General features: G+C 36.3%; 1 protein-coding gene across 2 annotated transcripts in view; it reads right to left on the bottom strand.

Annotated features, from left to right (window-relative positions):
* Positions 1–14,472, bottom strand: part of DSCAM (DS cell adhesion molecule) — a 177,763-nt gene that overhangs the window by 141,362 nt on the left and 21,929 nt on the right. For both annotated transcript variants that reach the window (XM_031556926.1, XM_010723842.3), the window contains 2 exons: positions 11,622–11,900; positions 3,526–3,645 (listed from right to left, as the gene is read on the bottom strand). In XM_031556926.1, the coding sequence (XP_031412786.1) occupies positions 3,526–3,645; positions 11,622–11,900 (399 nt within the window). The remainder of the gene's footprint in view (positions 1–3,525; positions 3,646–11,621; positions 11,901–14,472) is intronic.

Consider the following 14,472-nt stretch of genomic DNA (forward strand, 5'->3'; position numbering starts at 1 on the left):
AAGGAAGGAAGGAAGGAAGGAAGGAGGGAAGGGAGGAAGGAAGGAAGGGAGGGGAGGGGAGAACGTTAATCAGGCATGAGGTGCCATGTTTGGTAATACCACAATAATGGAAAATCCATAAAAACACAGGAAGTCAAAGATGTTTATATTAACTTAGGTTTCATGGAAAACAGACAAACAAACAAACAAACAAAAAAACCCCACGTTAATACAACTTTAAGATTGAAGAAACCTTTTAGAAGCTATGAAATGAGTATACATACAGATAGGCACCGAAATTCTTATATTTAAGATAAATAATTTAGATAAATAATAAATAATTAATAATAAGAAGTGGCAGCTGGTTTGAGAAAGATACATGGACGTGGCCCACATATGTTTTCTCTTGTGTTTTCAGATGATTACTTTTCCAGTTGATGAACTATCATGTTTTTGTCCTTTCCTAGAGAACATTTTCTCCCACTTCTGCATGGTTTTCCTTAAACAAGGTAAGATAGAGAAATAAAAAGAACACCTATTTCATCTTTCAGTATTGCAGATTCTACTCCTTTTCCCCCATGAAAAACAAGCTGAGAATTACATGTTAGCAGAGTTACTGCACCTCGTGTCTGATAATTCTTTAGTTACTGTTGGAGTATTAACCACAGTACAAATAACAGAGATTGAAATCCTAGTCCTGTCTGACTGTGTTGGAGCTACTTTACCATGGAAACAAGACAGTGGTGATTTAGGGAACAGAGAACAGGATACTGCCATACTGTCAGCACTGGTGTACTATTCAGAAGTCCATCACAAGTTCAGGTTTAACCAGCATCAGGAACTCATTCAATACGTATTAAGATACAGTTCTTGTAACAAGAGCTTTGCAGCCTACATTAGCAGCAGAAGAGGGGATTTTCCAGGGAAATCACAAAATAGTCTTCTTCAATGTAATTCTGCTATGCAACTTTCTGTACATGAAGTTGGTATCTGTCAGCATTAGTTACTATATGCAGTTGGCTGAGTCAGCCCAGGAGGCAATAGAATAAATACTACAGATAATGTTTTGATAAAAATAGCAAGCTATCACAATCCACAAATACAACATTTAGAATATTAAAAAGACCACATGCATACTAAAACTTCTTCTAGTCCTAAAAAAGTTTGCTCTGGGGACTTCTACAGTTCCACTGAAGCTTTCTGAGGCTGATACTATGAACTTAGATGTATTAAAGGGACAATATATTCAGGAAAAAAAAATAGTTGTCACTGTTGATTTTTCAACTGTTTGAGTCATATACTTATCCTCTTCCTTCCCTTTTTAATCTTTTTTTTTCCTTAACTTAGCCATTTTTTTTCCTGTTACTTAGCTGGAAGGCACATCTGTGCTTCACTAATTCTACCTGTCTGCAACGCCCAAGCAGATAGATACAAATATTCCTTATATCTCTTCACATAAAAAGTTGAGGTAAAAATTTGGTGCCCATAGAAAGGAAAGAGCTGCTAGTCCTAATGATATTTACATCTGGGCAACATTTTGCATAACAATTTGCAAAGACTTATAACCCTTCCCATACAACATTTCTGCTATTACAGCCAAAATCTATCTTGAGTAATGACAGTGGCTTATCACATGCAGCTGCATGCATCTGCAAGAGAACTTATATGCTTATGAATCAAAGAACTGCAGAATGGCTGAGGTTGGAAGGGCCTCTGGAGGCCATGTGGCCCAAACACAGCTCCAGTAGGGACACCCAGAGCAGGGTGCCCAGGATCACATCCAGGTGGCTTTTGAAGGTCGCCAAGGAGACTCCAAAGGCCCACTGGGCAGCTCTGTCACCTCCACAGTATAAACAGTGTTTTTTAATGTTCAGACAGAGTCTCCTGTTTTTCAGTTTGTGCTCTTTAAGTCTTAACATATTCTTGATAATTATGGAGTGTCTGCACTGATCTCTGTTATGCTCCAGAAACTTCATATCAGTTACCTGTATTTCCCAGAGTATAAAAAGAATGAGTGCTCTTTCTCCATGTTTTACCAGCACAAAAGGCCAATGACACAAACTTTCCTACAGGCATACACATGTCCTTTGTTCTCTAGTGTGGAACATACAAATAAACTACGATCTGAATGTTCTACTCTATTGTGGAGCATACAAATAAGCTACGATTTGATTGATTATTTCAGAATTTTGTACAAACATAGCTGATAAGCTAATTATATTAAGGGTCATTTTAAAGCAAGATGTGCTAGACAGCCTAGGAAACTGTACAGACCAAGTACTGAAACTGAAATCATGTATCAGGAAAAATAAAGCCTTCAGTAAAAATACTGACATTTTCACCTAGAGTTACTTTAACCAAAAACTGAAACTGCAATTTGATAGCTATGCCTACATCAAGTATTAACTAAAACTTTCAATGATTTGAATACTTCAGAGCTGTTAATCAAAAACATTAAAAACAGTCTCTTGATGATAGAATATCGCTAAAATCAAATCACTGTCCCTTTCTCCTTTATTAAAATGGGCAGCTTATCTCTTCAAAGTTAATTATAACTCAGCTAGTTTGACTTGGCCTTCTATTTCAACACATAAACAACACAAAACCGAATTATTTCTTTGTGACCTATATTCATAATTAAAACATGATGATTAATGGGATTTTGAACTATATCCTTCTTGCCACAGAACAGAATTTATGAATATAAGCAAAACTAGATTTTAGCATGAACATTCATCTCTCCCTGTGCTTTCTCTTTATATTTAATTTAGATTTAAATGCGAAGGAAACAAAACATTGCATGGATCATAAGGATTTCCTTATAGCACCTAGTTTTGTGATTGTCTGTATTTCATTTGATGCACGTTTAAAGTTCATTAAAGATTTAACTCACATACATGGGATACAGAATTTGGTGAGTTTGTTTTCTCATTAAAACCAACCAGAAGACAACAGGCCAGAGGATGAAACCTAACAGGCAGCAAGTTTTAATTAAACAGTAGTCAATTTCCTGTGGTTACTTAGGGTCAAGTGGGGGCAATTTTAACGTTCTGTTACATGAGAAGAAAATGTTAAAGCATTATGTAAAGTGCATACCAAATTACTGTTTATGCTAATGCTACCTGACCTTTCTTCTTTGCTAAGAAGATATGATTGGCCGTGTTATCACGAATTTTGAAGGGGAAAAAAAAGTCAGCCAAATGCTGTCTGTGAACCTTGTTCTGAGGTTGTTTCAATTAAAGGCATATCTCTTTCCTCTCAGCCGTCCACTACACTGCTCTCCCACTGAGACCATAGCTAACACAAAAGCTCATCCACAAACTCAGGAATTCTCTGCGGCAGTCTAAAAGTCTGTAGAGGTCAGCCTTGCATCTGTGACAGTGGCCAGCACAATGTGTTTTGGAATATGATGGAACTGTAAAAACAAATACTTCCCTTATTGTACTCCACTTGCTTTCATCTACATGAAGTTTAAACCAGTAGCTTAGCAGTAAGTAAACTAAAATAGAATTAATTTGCTCCCATTGATCATAGAGAGAAACATACCTTTTGAGTACTTCCAGACAATGGTAGGAACAGGATAACCCTCTGCGGAGCAGTTGAGAATTACAGCTTTTCCATATATCCCATCCTGGTCGCTTGGCTGAACCACAAACCTAGGGGGCACTGCAGGAAGAAGCAAAAGAAGCAGTGAGAATTTGCACAAAACTTTAAAGCAGCTTTTTGATGATCCAGTGACATAGTAAGTTGGCTTTATGAAGTTATTTACTTACTGTCAGAAAAAATTATGTATTTCTTGCCAAAGGTAACAAAAGCACTAGTTTTGATATGGTATAAAAATAAGCGAATAAAAATCTCATTGTAGGAGAGGTTACAAAGTGGAGTAACAGACAAACCAAAATGTCATAAGCAGAAAAGAAATACTTTCTAACAAATGGAGAGGTCTGGCAGATGTCAAAGAACAACTGAAGTTTTCTGTGTTTTTTTTCTTTCCCTAACAACTGTGAACTGGCAGGTTTTAGAAAAAGAATTAAAATATTATATAGTGTAAATAACCTTAAAGATGTAACAGCTTTTAATAACAATCAGATCATTTCATATTAAAATGAGGATTTTTGAATTCTTTCCAAACACAGACATAGAAAGGTTCAACACATCACTTTTAGATTAAGTTGAAATGGAAAAGTTACTGGAAATAGCTGTACGCGCACTGAAGTAAACAGTAAATGATTTGTGTTCTTATTCCACAAGTTCTTTTTTTTTGGTTTCTTGGAATGGTACAGAGAAAATGTAGCAAGATGAATGAGCCTGATAAGGTTTTTTTCATCTCAAATTGAGTACAATAGCATGCTGAGATGTATCATCATAAGGAGAAATCCTAATAGTTCATTGCTTGAACTAACAGTTAGGGCTGCTGTAGCATGTGCACTTGGGGACACATGCATGGTCATGGCTTCATAGCTTCCCAGGTCCAGCCAGGGCTGAGTTTGTCTGGAAAATGCAGAAAGCAGAATAGAAAGCCCAGACATCCTTTCTTGCTTTAGCCCATCCCATCTTTCCAAATTTCCATTACCCCAGAAATGGCAGATATTAATAAAGGAAGTATGGGAGGGGGATGTGACATGAGGAGATTTAAGATAGCAAAGAAAGGGATCATCAGTACAGTGAACATTTGTTCAGGGTCCAGAAACAGCTTGTAATGGCCATGAGTACAATACTGCTTATACAATAAAAAAATTATATGGGTGAAGCACAGCAAAACCACCAATGCTATAATAAATGACTTTTTTATTATTGTTATAAACACTCTTATATACAAAGAGCATCTCTTGTTAAACTAGAGTCATAAGTTTTAATTAATGAGAAACTTAAGCTGTCAGTGTTGGGTATGGATAGGAATGCCAAAACTTGGAGGCATCTAAAGATATTCCCCAAGTGCAGAGAATTCTCCTCACAATGGCTTGAGCCTTCCTCCTCATGTCTCCATAATGCAGTGCTCCTCTCCAAATTTCCTCTTTCCACCCTCATTGCTGCAAGTGATTTTTCAAAGATGAGAACAGTTCTCTAGAGAGAAAACAATCCTTTTTATCTGTCCTTTTTGCTTATTGAATCCCTAAGATACAGTGAAAAGCTGCTTACTGCCTAACAAAAAGAAGGTTCACTTCCTTGGAACATGTTAGCAGGTAACAGAAGGAACCAAAAACAACAGTTGGCTAGAGCCACCTTTGTACTAAGAGAGATCTTATTTCTCCTCTTTCCATAATGGAAACCATTATTATTTTTATTGCTGTCAAACATTTCAGCTTTCCAAACAGCTGCCACCCTCACAAACAGAAATCATGTGTTGTGTTAATTCATGACAGGTAAGCACCAAAGATGAAGCCTCAGCAGCAGCAGCCCTGGGCAAGCACCAACCCTATTTTAATTATCTACTCTGAGAAAACATTCACTTTGGTAGCTCAGTTCTCACTGTTCTATATTCAATTTATCATCTAACACAAAGGAGTTCTAAGTACTTATTTTCCAAAGCAGGCAAAATGTATAATTAGTTGTACAAATATATTTGATTTAATACTAAGTATGAAGGCATCACTTGTTTCACCTGAAGAACTGTAAATAAATTATTATTCCTAGCTTATAAAAAATTGATTACAAGCTGCTTATCTACAAATACCATAAGCAAAACAAATAATAAAAAAAACTCATAAAAAAAAAACCCAAGCAAAACAACCCATAAAAAAAAACCCAAAAAACAAAAAACACCAACCCAAATCCCACACCACTTTGATTAGAAGATATTGTGTAGGTACAGATAAATTTCCTTAGCTAGAAAGTAATAGAAATTCATGTGCTGTGAAAAGGAGTATTCCTTCCTTTGTGGTTTAACCAGACCTCCACTTAGTTTTGCTGTGTGTCTCCTGCATCCAATAATGGAAGACCTGATGAAGAACCATTCTATATCCCTCTTATCTACCACCTTCTTGATTTTGCAAACCTAATTACCTATCATTACATCACCCAGGAGTGAATATAAGTGTGTGGCATTCCAATAGACAGAAAGTAATTGAGGTGGAATTGTAGTGAATAATGGGTCAATTCAAGGGCCTAAGGATATTCAGAAATTAAAATTAAAGGCAATATACTCAGGTTCTTCTCTTGAGATTATTCAAAGGAAAGAGGACTATCACTCATGTATTGTTAATGTAACTAAAAGCATTTGACTTCACAAGATTATTTGAATTGAATTAAAAGATGTGCTTTCTCTGAAATTGAAAGACTTTTTATCCATTTCCTCTGTCCCCCAAAATTCACTTCAGTTCTGTCAGTTTTACAGGTGAATTATTAAAATCAGTGCAATGAGATAACTGATAATTACCAGACACTTCTATCACTGAAAAGTGTGAACTGCATAGTATTGTTTTAAAATTCTCTCCTATAATACAAAATTTTTGTAAATTTTTTATTTCCCTCTCATTTAAAAACTACTTATTTATATTCCTCATCTACTCTGGATGACATTGATGACATGTACCGTTATTTTTTTCAGGAAATAATTTGATTAGTATATTAAATGGCTGGGCACAAGCAGAATTCTGAGTTCTCAAAAAGTTAAGAAAGATTGTGTATTAATCACATTATGTAATAAAGGAAATCAGACCTTAAAAAACTATTTGCATTAAAATTATCTGTTTCCATAATGCATTTATCTAATCCTTTTTTGCATGTATTGAGAAAAATGGATAGATGACAAGGATAAATGGTACTCAATCATTTATATGGAAATGCAGCTTTGCACATCTTCAACACACCCATGGACTGCAGATATATATGTTGCGTTCACCTTCAATGATGATAAGCTCTGACCTGGGTTTTTAAGATGATTTCACAGATATTGTTTTATATATATATATAACATAAGATTTTGCTCTCACATTCTTAGTATCATTAATTGTAGCCATTATTTTTAATACAGAATGTGATATCAGAAAGGTAACTATGGAAATTGAATTTTGCCATATAAGCTTCAGAACTAGGTGTATGATCAACAGTCATACTGTTTCCCTGTAGTGCTCCATAAACAGAGTATGTATGAACCTAGGCAAAAACTGTGCCTTCAACTGGTAACAGCATCAATTTCCACATTCAATGAAATTTCAGTCTTCCTTTAGGTAGTACTTTAGGACTACTTACAGAAGTTGAACTGCTGTTGTGATTTTGAGAACATGTATATACTTGACCCTTAGTTTTAATGTTGCCAATAAAAATCATAAATGATGCTGCAGCAAAACACATTACTCATTCAATGACCTTTCAATTATTTCCATCTAGGTAAAACCACAGGATTTTTCTGCATATAGAAATAAGAAGTAAAAGGAGATCTTTGTATTTTCTTCCCCTTTGATAGTTACTTTCTAAATTTTATTTCAAATGAATAATTTCTTCGGTGCTATGTGCTATCATATTTTGGAAGATGAAGTAGTTTACTACTTGGTAAAGATTTTGATACTTAGCATCAGATTATAAAGCAACATTCACTATTTCTTTATCTTTAAGGAATTAATTAGCCCTTAAAGAAGACTTCTTTATTAAGAACTTTACCAAGTTCATTTGTCTGATGTGCTTAAGTAGAGTTAATGGAGAAATAAAGCAATTAGATTTCTTCTCTCTCTTGTCATAAGTGTGAGCCTCCTCTACCCATTTATAAATGAAAAAAACCTGAAATAGCTTATGAATATGACTGAAGAGTTCTACTTTTACTATCACCTTTGTTTCACCACCCCAGTCTCTTGAGCCCATAAAGAGAGCATTTGAAATTGCTTTAACAGTGAGTTTCTGTTAGGATTCTCACATTTAATACAGCCCATGGATCTGTGATGAAAAACGAGCTGTTGAATCATGTAGTGTAAGAGCAATAAGTTGGCAAATGTAAACTATTCAATAGCTGAACTCAAAGGACCTAAAAAACGTGTTTTCTATCAACATTATGATTAGCAGACTCAAGCTCCCACACTGGGAAAACAAAGGATGAGAAAAATTACAATAGGATATTGAAAATAACATAAATGCCACACTGTCATATTAAAGAAAGGAAAATGTTTAAATTATCTACTTGTTTGAAACAATCCTGACAAGATGAGAAAATATGAGTTGGTACGTTAAGAAGACACCACTTACTAATGTCATTTCAGTTTGAAAGAATGGACATTACTAGCTACTAAATTAATTTGTGTATGCTGACATTTCCTATTTTTTTTTTCTTCATGTAAATCCAAAAATTTTTTATGACTAGTCTTTATGGCAGAGATCAGATGACAAACTCAAACTCTCTTTCATAGACTTCCAATCCCTGGAAGTGTGTTTGGCTCCCAAGCACAGATGGGTACAATCCTGAAGGGCTCCTAACATAAGCTCCTGCAGTGGGCTACTGAAATAAGTAAAGAAATAATCTATGACATTTACCTAGAATACAATGCTTCATTTTTACAGGGAATATTTGTACTTTACATTTAAATCATGCTGTCAAAATGATGGAAGAATTTTAATTAGCCAAAGCAACCACTGATGTATTAATGAATGAGATCATTAAACACTGTACTTTAGCAAAAATGAACAGTTATTAAATTTGGTCATTGGACCTGAGGGGTCAATTTAGCTGGTTTAGAGAAACTATTTGCTATGCAGTTAAAGAAAAAAAAAAAAAAAAGCCTAGTGGTTTGCATTGATCAGGTTTGTCTAATGAAAACATTACATAGAAAGAAAATCATCCAAGAGTAACCTGCAAAGCTGCAGCAGAGAAAGTAAAGGAATTCTGATACTAGCTGCAACTATGAATCTTTTCCTTGCTTTTTTTCCATTGCTGCATTTGCTGCATCTCACCACATTCAGAAAGCAGACTGATACTTTCTATATTCAAGGCTCATGGACTGCTCATTTGGTGCTTAACTACATAATGATATTCAATATTCCTGGCATGTACAAAATGAAAACACATTTATACTTAATGTACTAAATGTATTAAGGGGCATTATTAGATATTTAAAGACCTTATCTCAATTTTAATTTATGATCTATTCATTAACAGAAATTTTAACATCATGGTTTTTGCACCCACTGCTATCACTGAATCCTCTGTTCTTGCAGCACCTGCGCAATTATAATACATTTATGAGATCTTTCTTTTCAGTTTCCAACTAAAAGATTTTTCACTGCTTTTTATTTCATAATTTTTTCATTCTCATTTTCAGAAACTCTACAGAAGTGAAAAATGTGACAAAGTGTATATATTTCTTTAACCACTCTTTAGAAGACAGTCATAATGAGTAAAGCCTTAATTAATCCTGCATGGTAAGTATTTGACAGGGAAGATGTTTTCCTGCTTTCCATGGATGGCTTTCATGACAGAATCCTATTCTTTCCTTTTTGTTAATAGCATGCCTAGCAAACCAGGAGTGCGAGAATAAATAAAATAATAATGATGTATGAGTTTTTGAGAAACCTTTCTAGCTTGCTCATCTAGCTTGTAAATTCTTTATTAACTTCCAAGAGGAATTGCAGGTTGGAATCCAGTGCAGCTCAAAATTACGAGAATGAAAGCTCTACTTCCACTCACCTGCAGTTCCTACTTGTACTCCCTAGATGCAGTAAAGAGGGAAGCTTCTCCCATTGTCTATTTCAACAACTTTTAGAAAATATTGCATTTCTGGTTTGCAAAGGAGCTCACATGAGCTTGCTGTTCTCTGGAGCTCATTATTATCAGCTGTTTGGTAGTACACTGCATCACACTCAGCAAAGATATTTCCAATCTTTACATTAAGATTTTATACTTTCAGCTCAACTGGAGGCATCTTCCCCTGTTCAAATGTGTCTGAAATTCGCCAGTAACTTGTTGGAAAGGAGAAGTACTGGAAGACCCATGCCCAGAACATGTAGCTAAGACTTATTTCCAGCTCCTCAACAAGAAACCCATGGCAGAGAGAACTGAGATTGCTCTGATTGCTTCTTAATCCAGGGTGGCAGATCTGCTCAACAGCCTTCTACCCTCACTTTATTTCTCTCACTGTCTTCCATCTAATACATGATGCTCTGTAAGGAAAATCTGCGGAAGCTAGTCACCTACTCTGATAGTTAAGGCAGGAAAAATCCACCCTTGCTGTCTAGGTATTTTTAAATCTTCTTACTGTTGCTTAGTTCTTTTTAATAATAAAAAAATACTGTATTTCCTTTATATTGTACCTAAGAACAAAAAGATGAAGAGGGATCAGAAAACTTGGAGGAGAAATACAGAAGGAAATCAACTATTTACTGAGATATGTACAGTTTTGGTTGGATGGGGACTAGTAGTGATTACAATTAGCCCTCTAATGTCTATATTCTGACCTCTGTGGAACGAGAGAGCTGAAGCAGTTCAATACTGAGGGAAAGAGGTCAGTCCACGGTTCTGGCAGAAAATTCAGGTCAAATGTCATATTATATTTCCCTCTTCCCCTCTGAGTGGGAATTATTATCCCAGATGTATAAGTAAAACTGATTAAGCCATTACCATTTAAATTGACACAGAGAGAAGGGCTTAAAGAAGGTTGCCGCAGAGCACTAGCTGGGGTGGAAAGATAAGCAAGAGGGGGGAAATTGAGTAGCCCTTGTAAACTCCAGGACTTCTACTCCAGAAAGCTTTTCCTGGGTAAACACGTGGTGAAAAGCTACCTTCCATCACCACCACTGCCAGAAATATGTTGGTAAACTTATAAGATGTCGTGATCTTCAACAGGCAGAAATAACCAGGGGCACTTACAGTACTGTGTATGCCTCTTTACCTTGAGGAGTCTAATGGCTTGGTGGCAAGGAGATGATGGCGGGAGAAGAGAGTAATAACTTTATTAAAAAGTGAAAAATTAAAAACAGTTTGTATAGCTTTCAAAGCTTTCAGAAAGAAAAAGAAATAGGGATTTTTATTCATTTATTTATTTATTTATTTATTTATTTTACTGTGTGCATACTAAGTTTTGCACACTAAGTTTTAAAATATATCAAAAGTTATACTCTCTAGGGAACTTGGCCGAAGTATGACTTGAAAGGCATAAGATGTGGGAAGTATTTCTCTAAAAGATCTTCACATAAAATATTTACTTACAGAAGTTCTATATTCACATTTATTTCAAGGAAAAATGTTGTGAAACGAGCAAGAGCAAATGGATCATGTTATTTGAGTAATAAACACAAACAAGAAAAAGAACGTCAATATAAATGCTTTGCTTTTATAGTGAGGTAATGTAATATGAGGAGTAGTTCTAAATCAAAAATGAGGATAATCAGCCTAGAAAAATAACAAAGATTAATCTGATATCTTTTGAAACACCTGATCCCAAGGAGTGGGCTTACTCCTCAAAGTTGTTTGGAAAGTCAGTGCTGTGGCTACCCTGTTCACACTCTGCAATTCAGGGTTGTTGATTAATTTCAAGACTCACTACTTTTAGATAGAAAAGTCTTTTTTTGTTTCTGTGCTTCACCTCTCTGTGTGCTCTCTTTTATGATAAGAAGGATTACCATATTTTCCTGTTTTATACTTCCCATCAAACAGATGTCATTACAAAATACTGATGAAATCCGCTTAATTGGCACCCTTCAAACTAATTATGTCTACTTACCTCTCACAATTAATTGGCTTTGGTGCTCCACAGCTGCCGCATCATTTCTAGCTATACAGGTATAATTCCCATTGTGCATCAGCGAAAGATTAGAAATCCGTAAGGAGCTCGTGAAGTCAATGTTGTCAATGGTCACCCCAAGGCTGGCTGGGATGGGCCTGCCGTCCTTTTGCCAGGTGATGGTGATGGGCAGATCTCCAGAGACAACCACACAGGGAATGAAGACCCGCTGCCCAATGGAGAACCTCGGGAACTCGAAAGGCTGGATAAAAGGAGGAACTGAAACAAAAGAGAAGAAAGCAGCTGTTGCAGGTACGATCTCACTTTTGAAAATGCTGTAATGGAACTGATATTTAGTGTGTGCAAAATTGAGTATGTGATAGCAATATCATCAATAGCCATAGGGCACTGTTTAATAAAAATTACATCTGTTGCAGACACCTTTTTGAAATAGGCTTTTTCTTGGCTACCAAAGCATTAATCAGAAATGAGAAGCAGTGAGATCCTGGCTTCTAGAGACAAAAGATCACCATTGGCAGAATTCTGTGAGAGCAATCAGTCCTTCCTCAAAAAAATCCCACTGACAGGTCATGACTCTGCAGATGTGGGGTTGCCTAAGGTAGTTCAGGATGAGCTCACCGGTTTTCACAGTCTGGGGAAAGGGCTTTGCTTAGGGTCACAGAATAGATCTAGAAGAATTTCCAGTTTGCCTATGAAATGTGATGAAAGGGTGTGTAAGATTCTAAAACTCTTCCTGGAACTTATTTTCTTTCTGTTTCAAGGCACAATTTTTAATAAGACTGTGTGAAGTTATGCAGTAAAAGGTACAAATAGTATTGATACAACAGTAAACTTTAATTAAAAATGATTTCTAGGGAAAGTTCAAGGTATAAGCTTTCAAGTTGTTATTTAATACTGTTAAGTGTATTTTGCTTGACGATGTTTTTCACTTTTTTTCCTCATTATTCTGTGGTTGAAAAAAAAAAACAAAATAACATAAAATAGGCACCCCTTTATTTTCCATCGTAGGAAATAATTTATCTTTAATAAAAATATTTTGTTTTCAGTTACTTTCAGTAAGAACAAATAAAGCAGTGAGTTGGATTTAATAAACAAAACAGGAAGTAATGGAGATGCCCTGCTTTCTCCCAGCTGTTTGAAATATTTGCCAAAAGTCATGTATATTGGGAATCAAATACACAACCAGCCGTGGGTGTCTGAACCTTCTCCCAATCTCAGGGGAGCACTCTAACAACTAGGGCATTGATTGATCTGACAGCTTTCCATCAGTCTCTCCTGAGGGAACTATAAAACCAGCTTTGCAGTCAATACTCAGATACTCATTTATTAAAAGAGAAGGCTCTTAGAAGTGATATATCTTAGAAATAGGAGTGCAATTCCTGTTCTAGACTGAGAGATTACTTGTATACAGTCCTTATACACTTGTACATCTTTACACTTGAACATCTTTAACAGAAAAGTTCAAAGGACATCCACAGAGAAACATCTGTACTACTGTATATTAGCTAGCTTCAGAAGAAAATAGAGCTGGTGGCTTTATCTACTTTGTGCTTCTTTTGTCCTACCGCCCTTTAGCAAAATGAAACCTTTTTTCTTCCAGAAACTGAAGTAGGGAAGAAGCAGGAAAGCTCTCAAAACTGGTTGCAATGTATGTCACCTCATTCACTTTCTTAGCATTTTTACTCCTCTGCCAGTGTCCTACATCTGGATGGCAGGGACTGATATTTGTAACCATTATTATAGTAGTTTGACACAGTTACTTTTCTCATCGCACCTGCTGGCTGCTCTTCCATTCATGAAAAAAGTGATACTAAGCCCCCTGAACAGCAAAGGCATTGTTCAGTGATATACACTGGTGTATGTGAGTGTAAGAGTGCAAGACGATGTTAACTCTGCTGTTTCCAGAATAAGCCACGATGCCATTTGAAGAGGAGATGTTATGGCAGTGCATGTCTGTCACAAAGAGGTTAAATCAGGCTTCAGATATATAGATGCAGAGTGTAACAGCTTCTTCTTATAGGTCTTCTGTCACTTCTTTCTTTCTCTCTTGGGACCTACTGTTTCACAGAGAGACAAAATGTCTGCCTGCTTCTTCTAATTGCTTTAGTGCATCTAGGACATTCACGTGACAGATCATTGAGTCATTGACAGATCATTTTGCACACCACTGTAACAAGAAGGACATAAAACTGTTAGAGTGTCTAAAGGAGAGCAGCCAAAGATGGCGAAGGCTCTGAGGGCAAGGTGTGTGAGGAGCAGCTGAGGCCCCTCGCTGTGCGCAGCCCAGAGCAGAGGAGCTGAGGGGAGGCCTGATGGCGGCTGCAGCTCCTCACAGGGAGCGGAGGGACAGCGCTGAGCTTACAATGTAAGTAGGAATTTTTAGTACTGGACTGTCAGGAGGTTTTGACACATTTTCCCTTGCTAAGTGAAGCTATCTGCTAAATGCACCTCCTGCACTGACTATATTAGCCAGCACATCTCTGCTGCACGTTTCCTTAAATTCTTCTCTCTAGGCGTCATTACCAAAGATAAGCTAAAATTCAGAACAGAGTAGCAAATTGCTTCAATATTTTCTGCTGAGCATGTAACAGATTTGAACTTATCTTTCATAGACAAAAATATACCAGGAGTAAGATAACGTACTTCTCAGGGATTGTTCAATGCATCTTGACCCTCCAGCTCCCCAGTGAAGAAAACCAAGAGCAAGATCATTAAGCCACATTGAAGTATTTTTTTCCACAAAATATTGATTGGCAAGGTTACACTTACTGACTCTAAAATTCAAGCAACAGCCTGCAGAGCATTTCATATATTGCCTAAAATATTTATA

The sequence above is a fragment of the Meleagris gallopavo genome, chromosome 1 (genome assembly GCF_000146605.3).
Source record: "Meleagris gallopavo isolate NT-WF06-2002-E0010 breed Aviagen turkey brand Nicholas breeding stock chromosome 1, Turkey_5.1, whole genome shotgun sequence".
Lineage (NCBI taxonomy): Eukaryota > Metazoa > Chordata > Aves > Galliformes > Phasianidae > Meleagris > Meleagris gallopavo.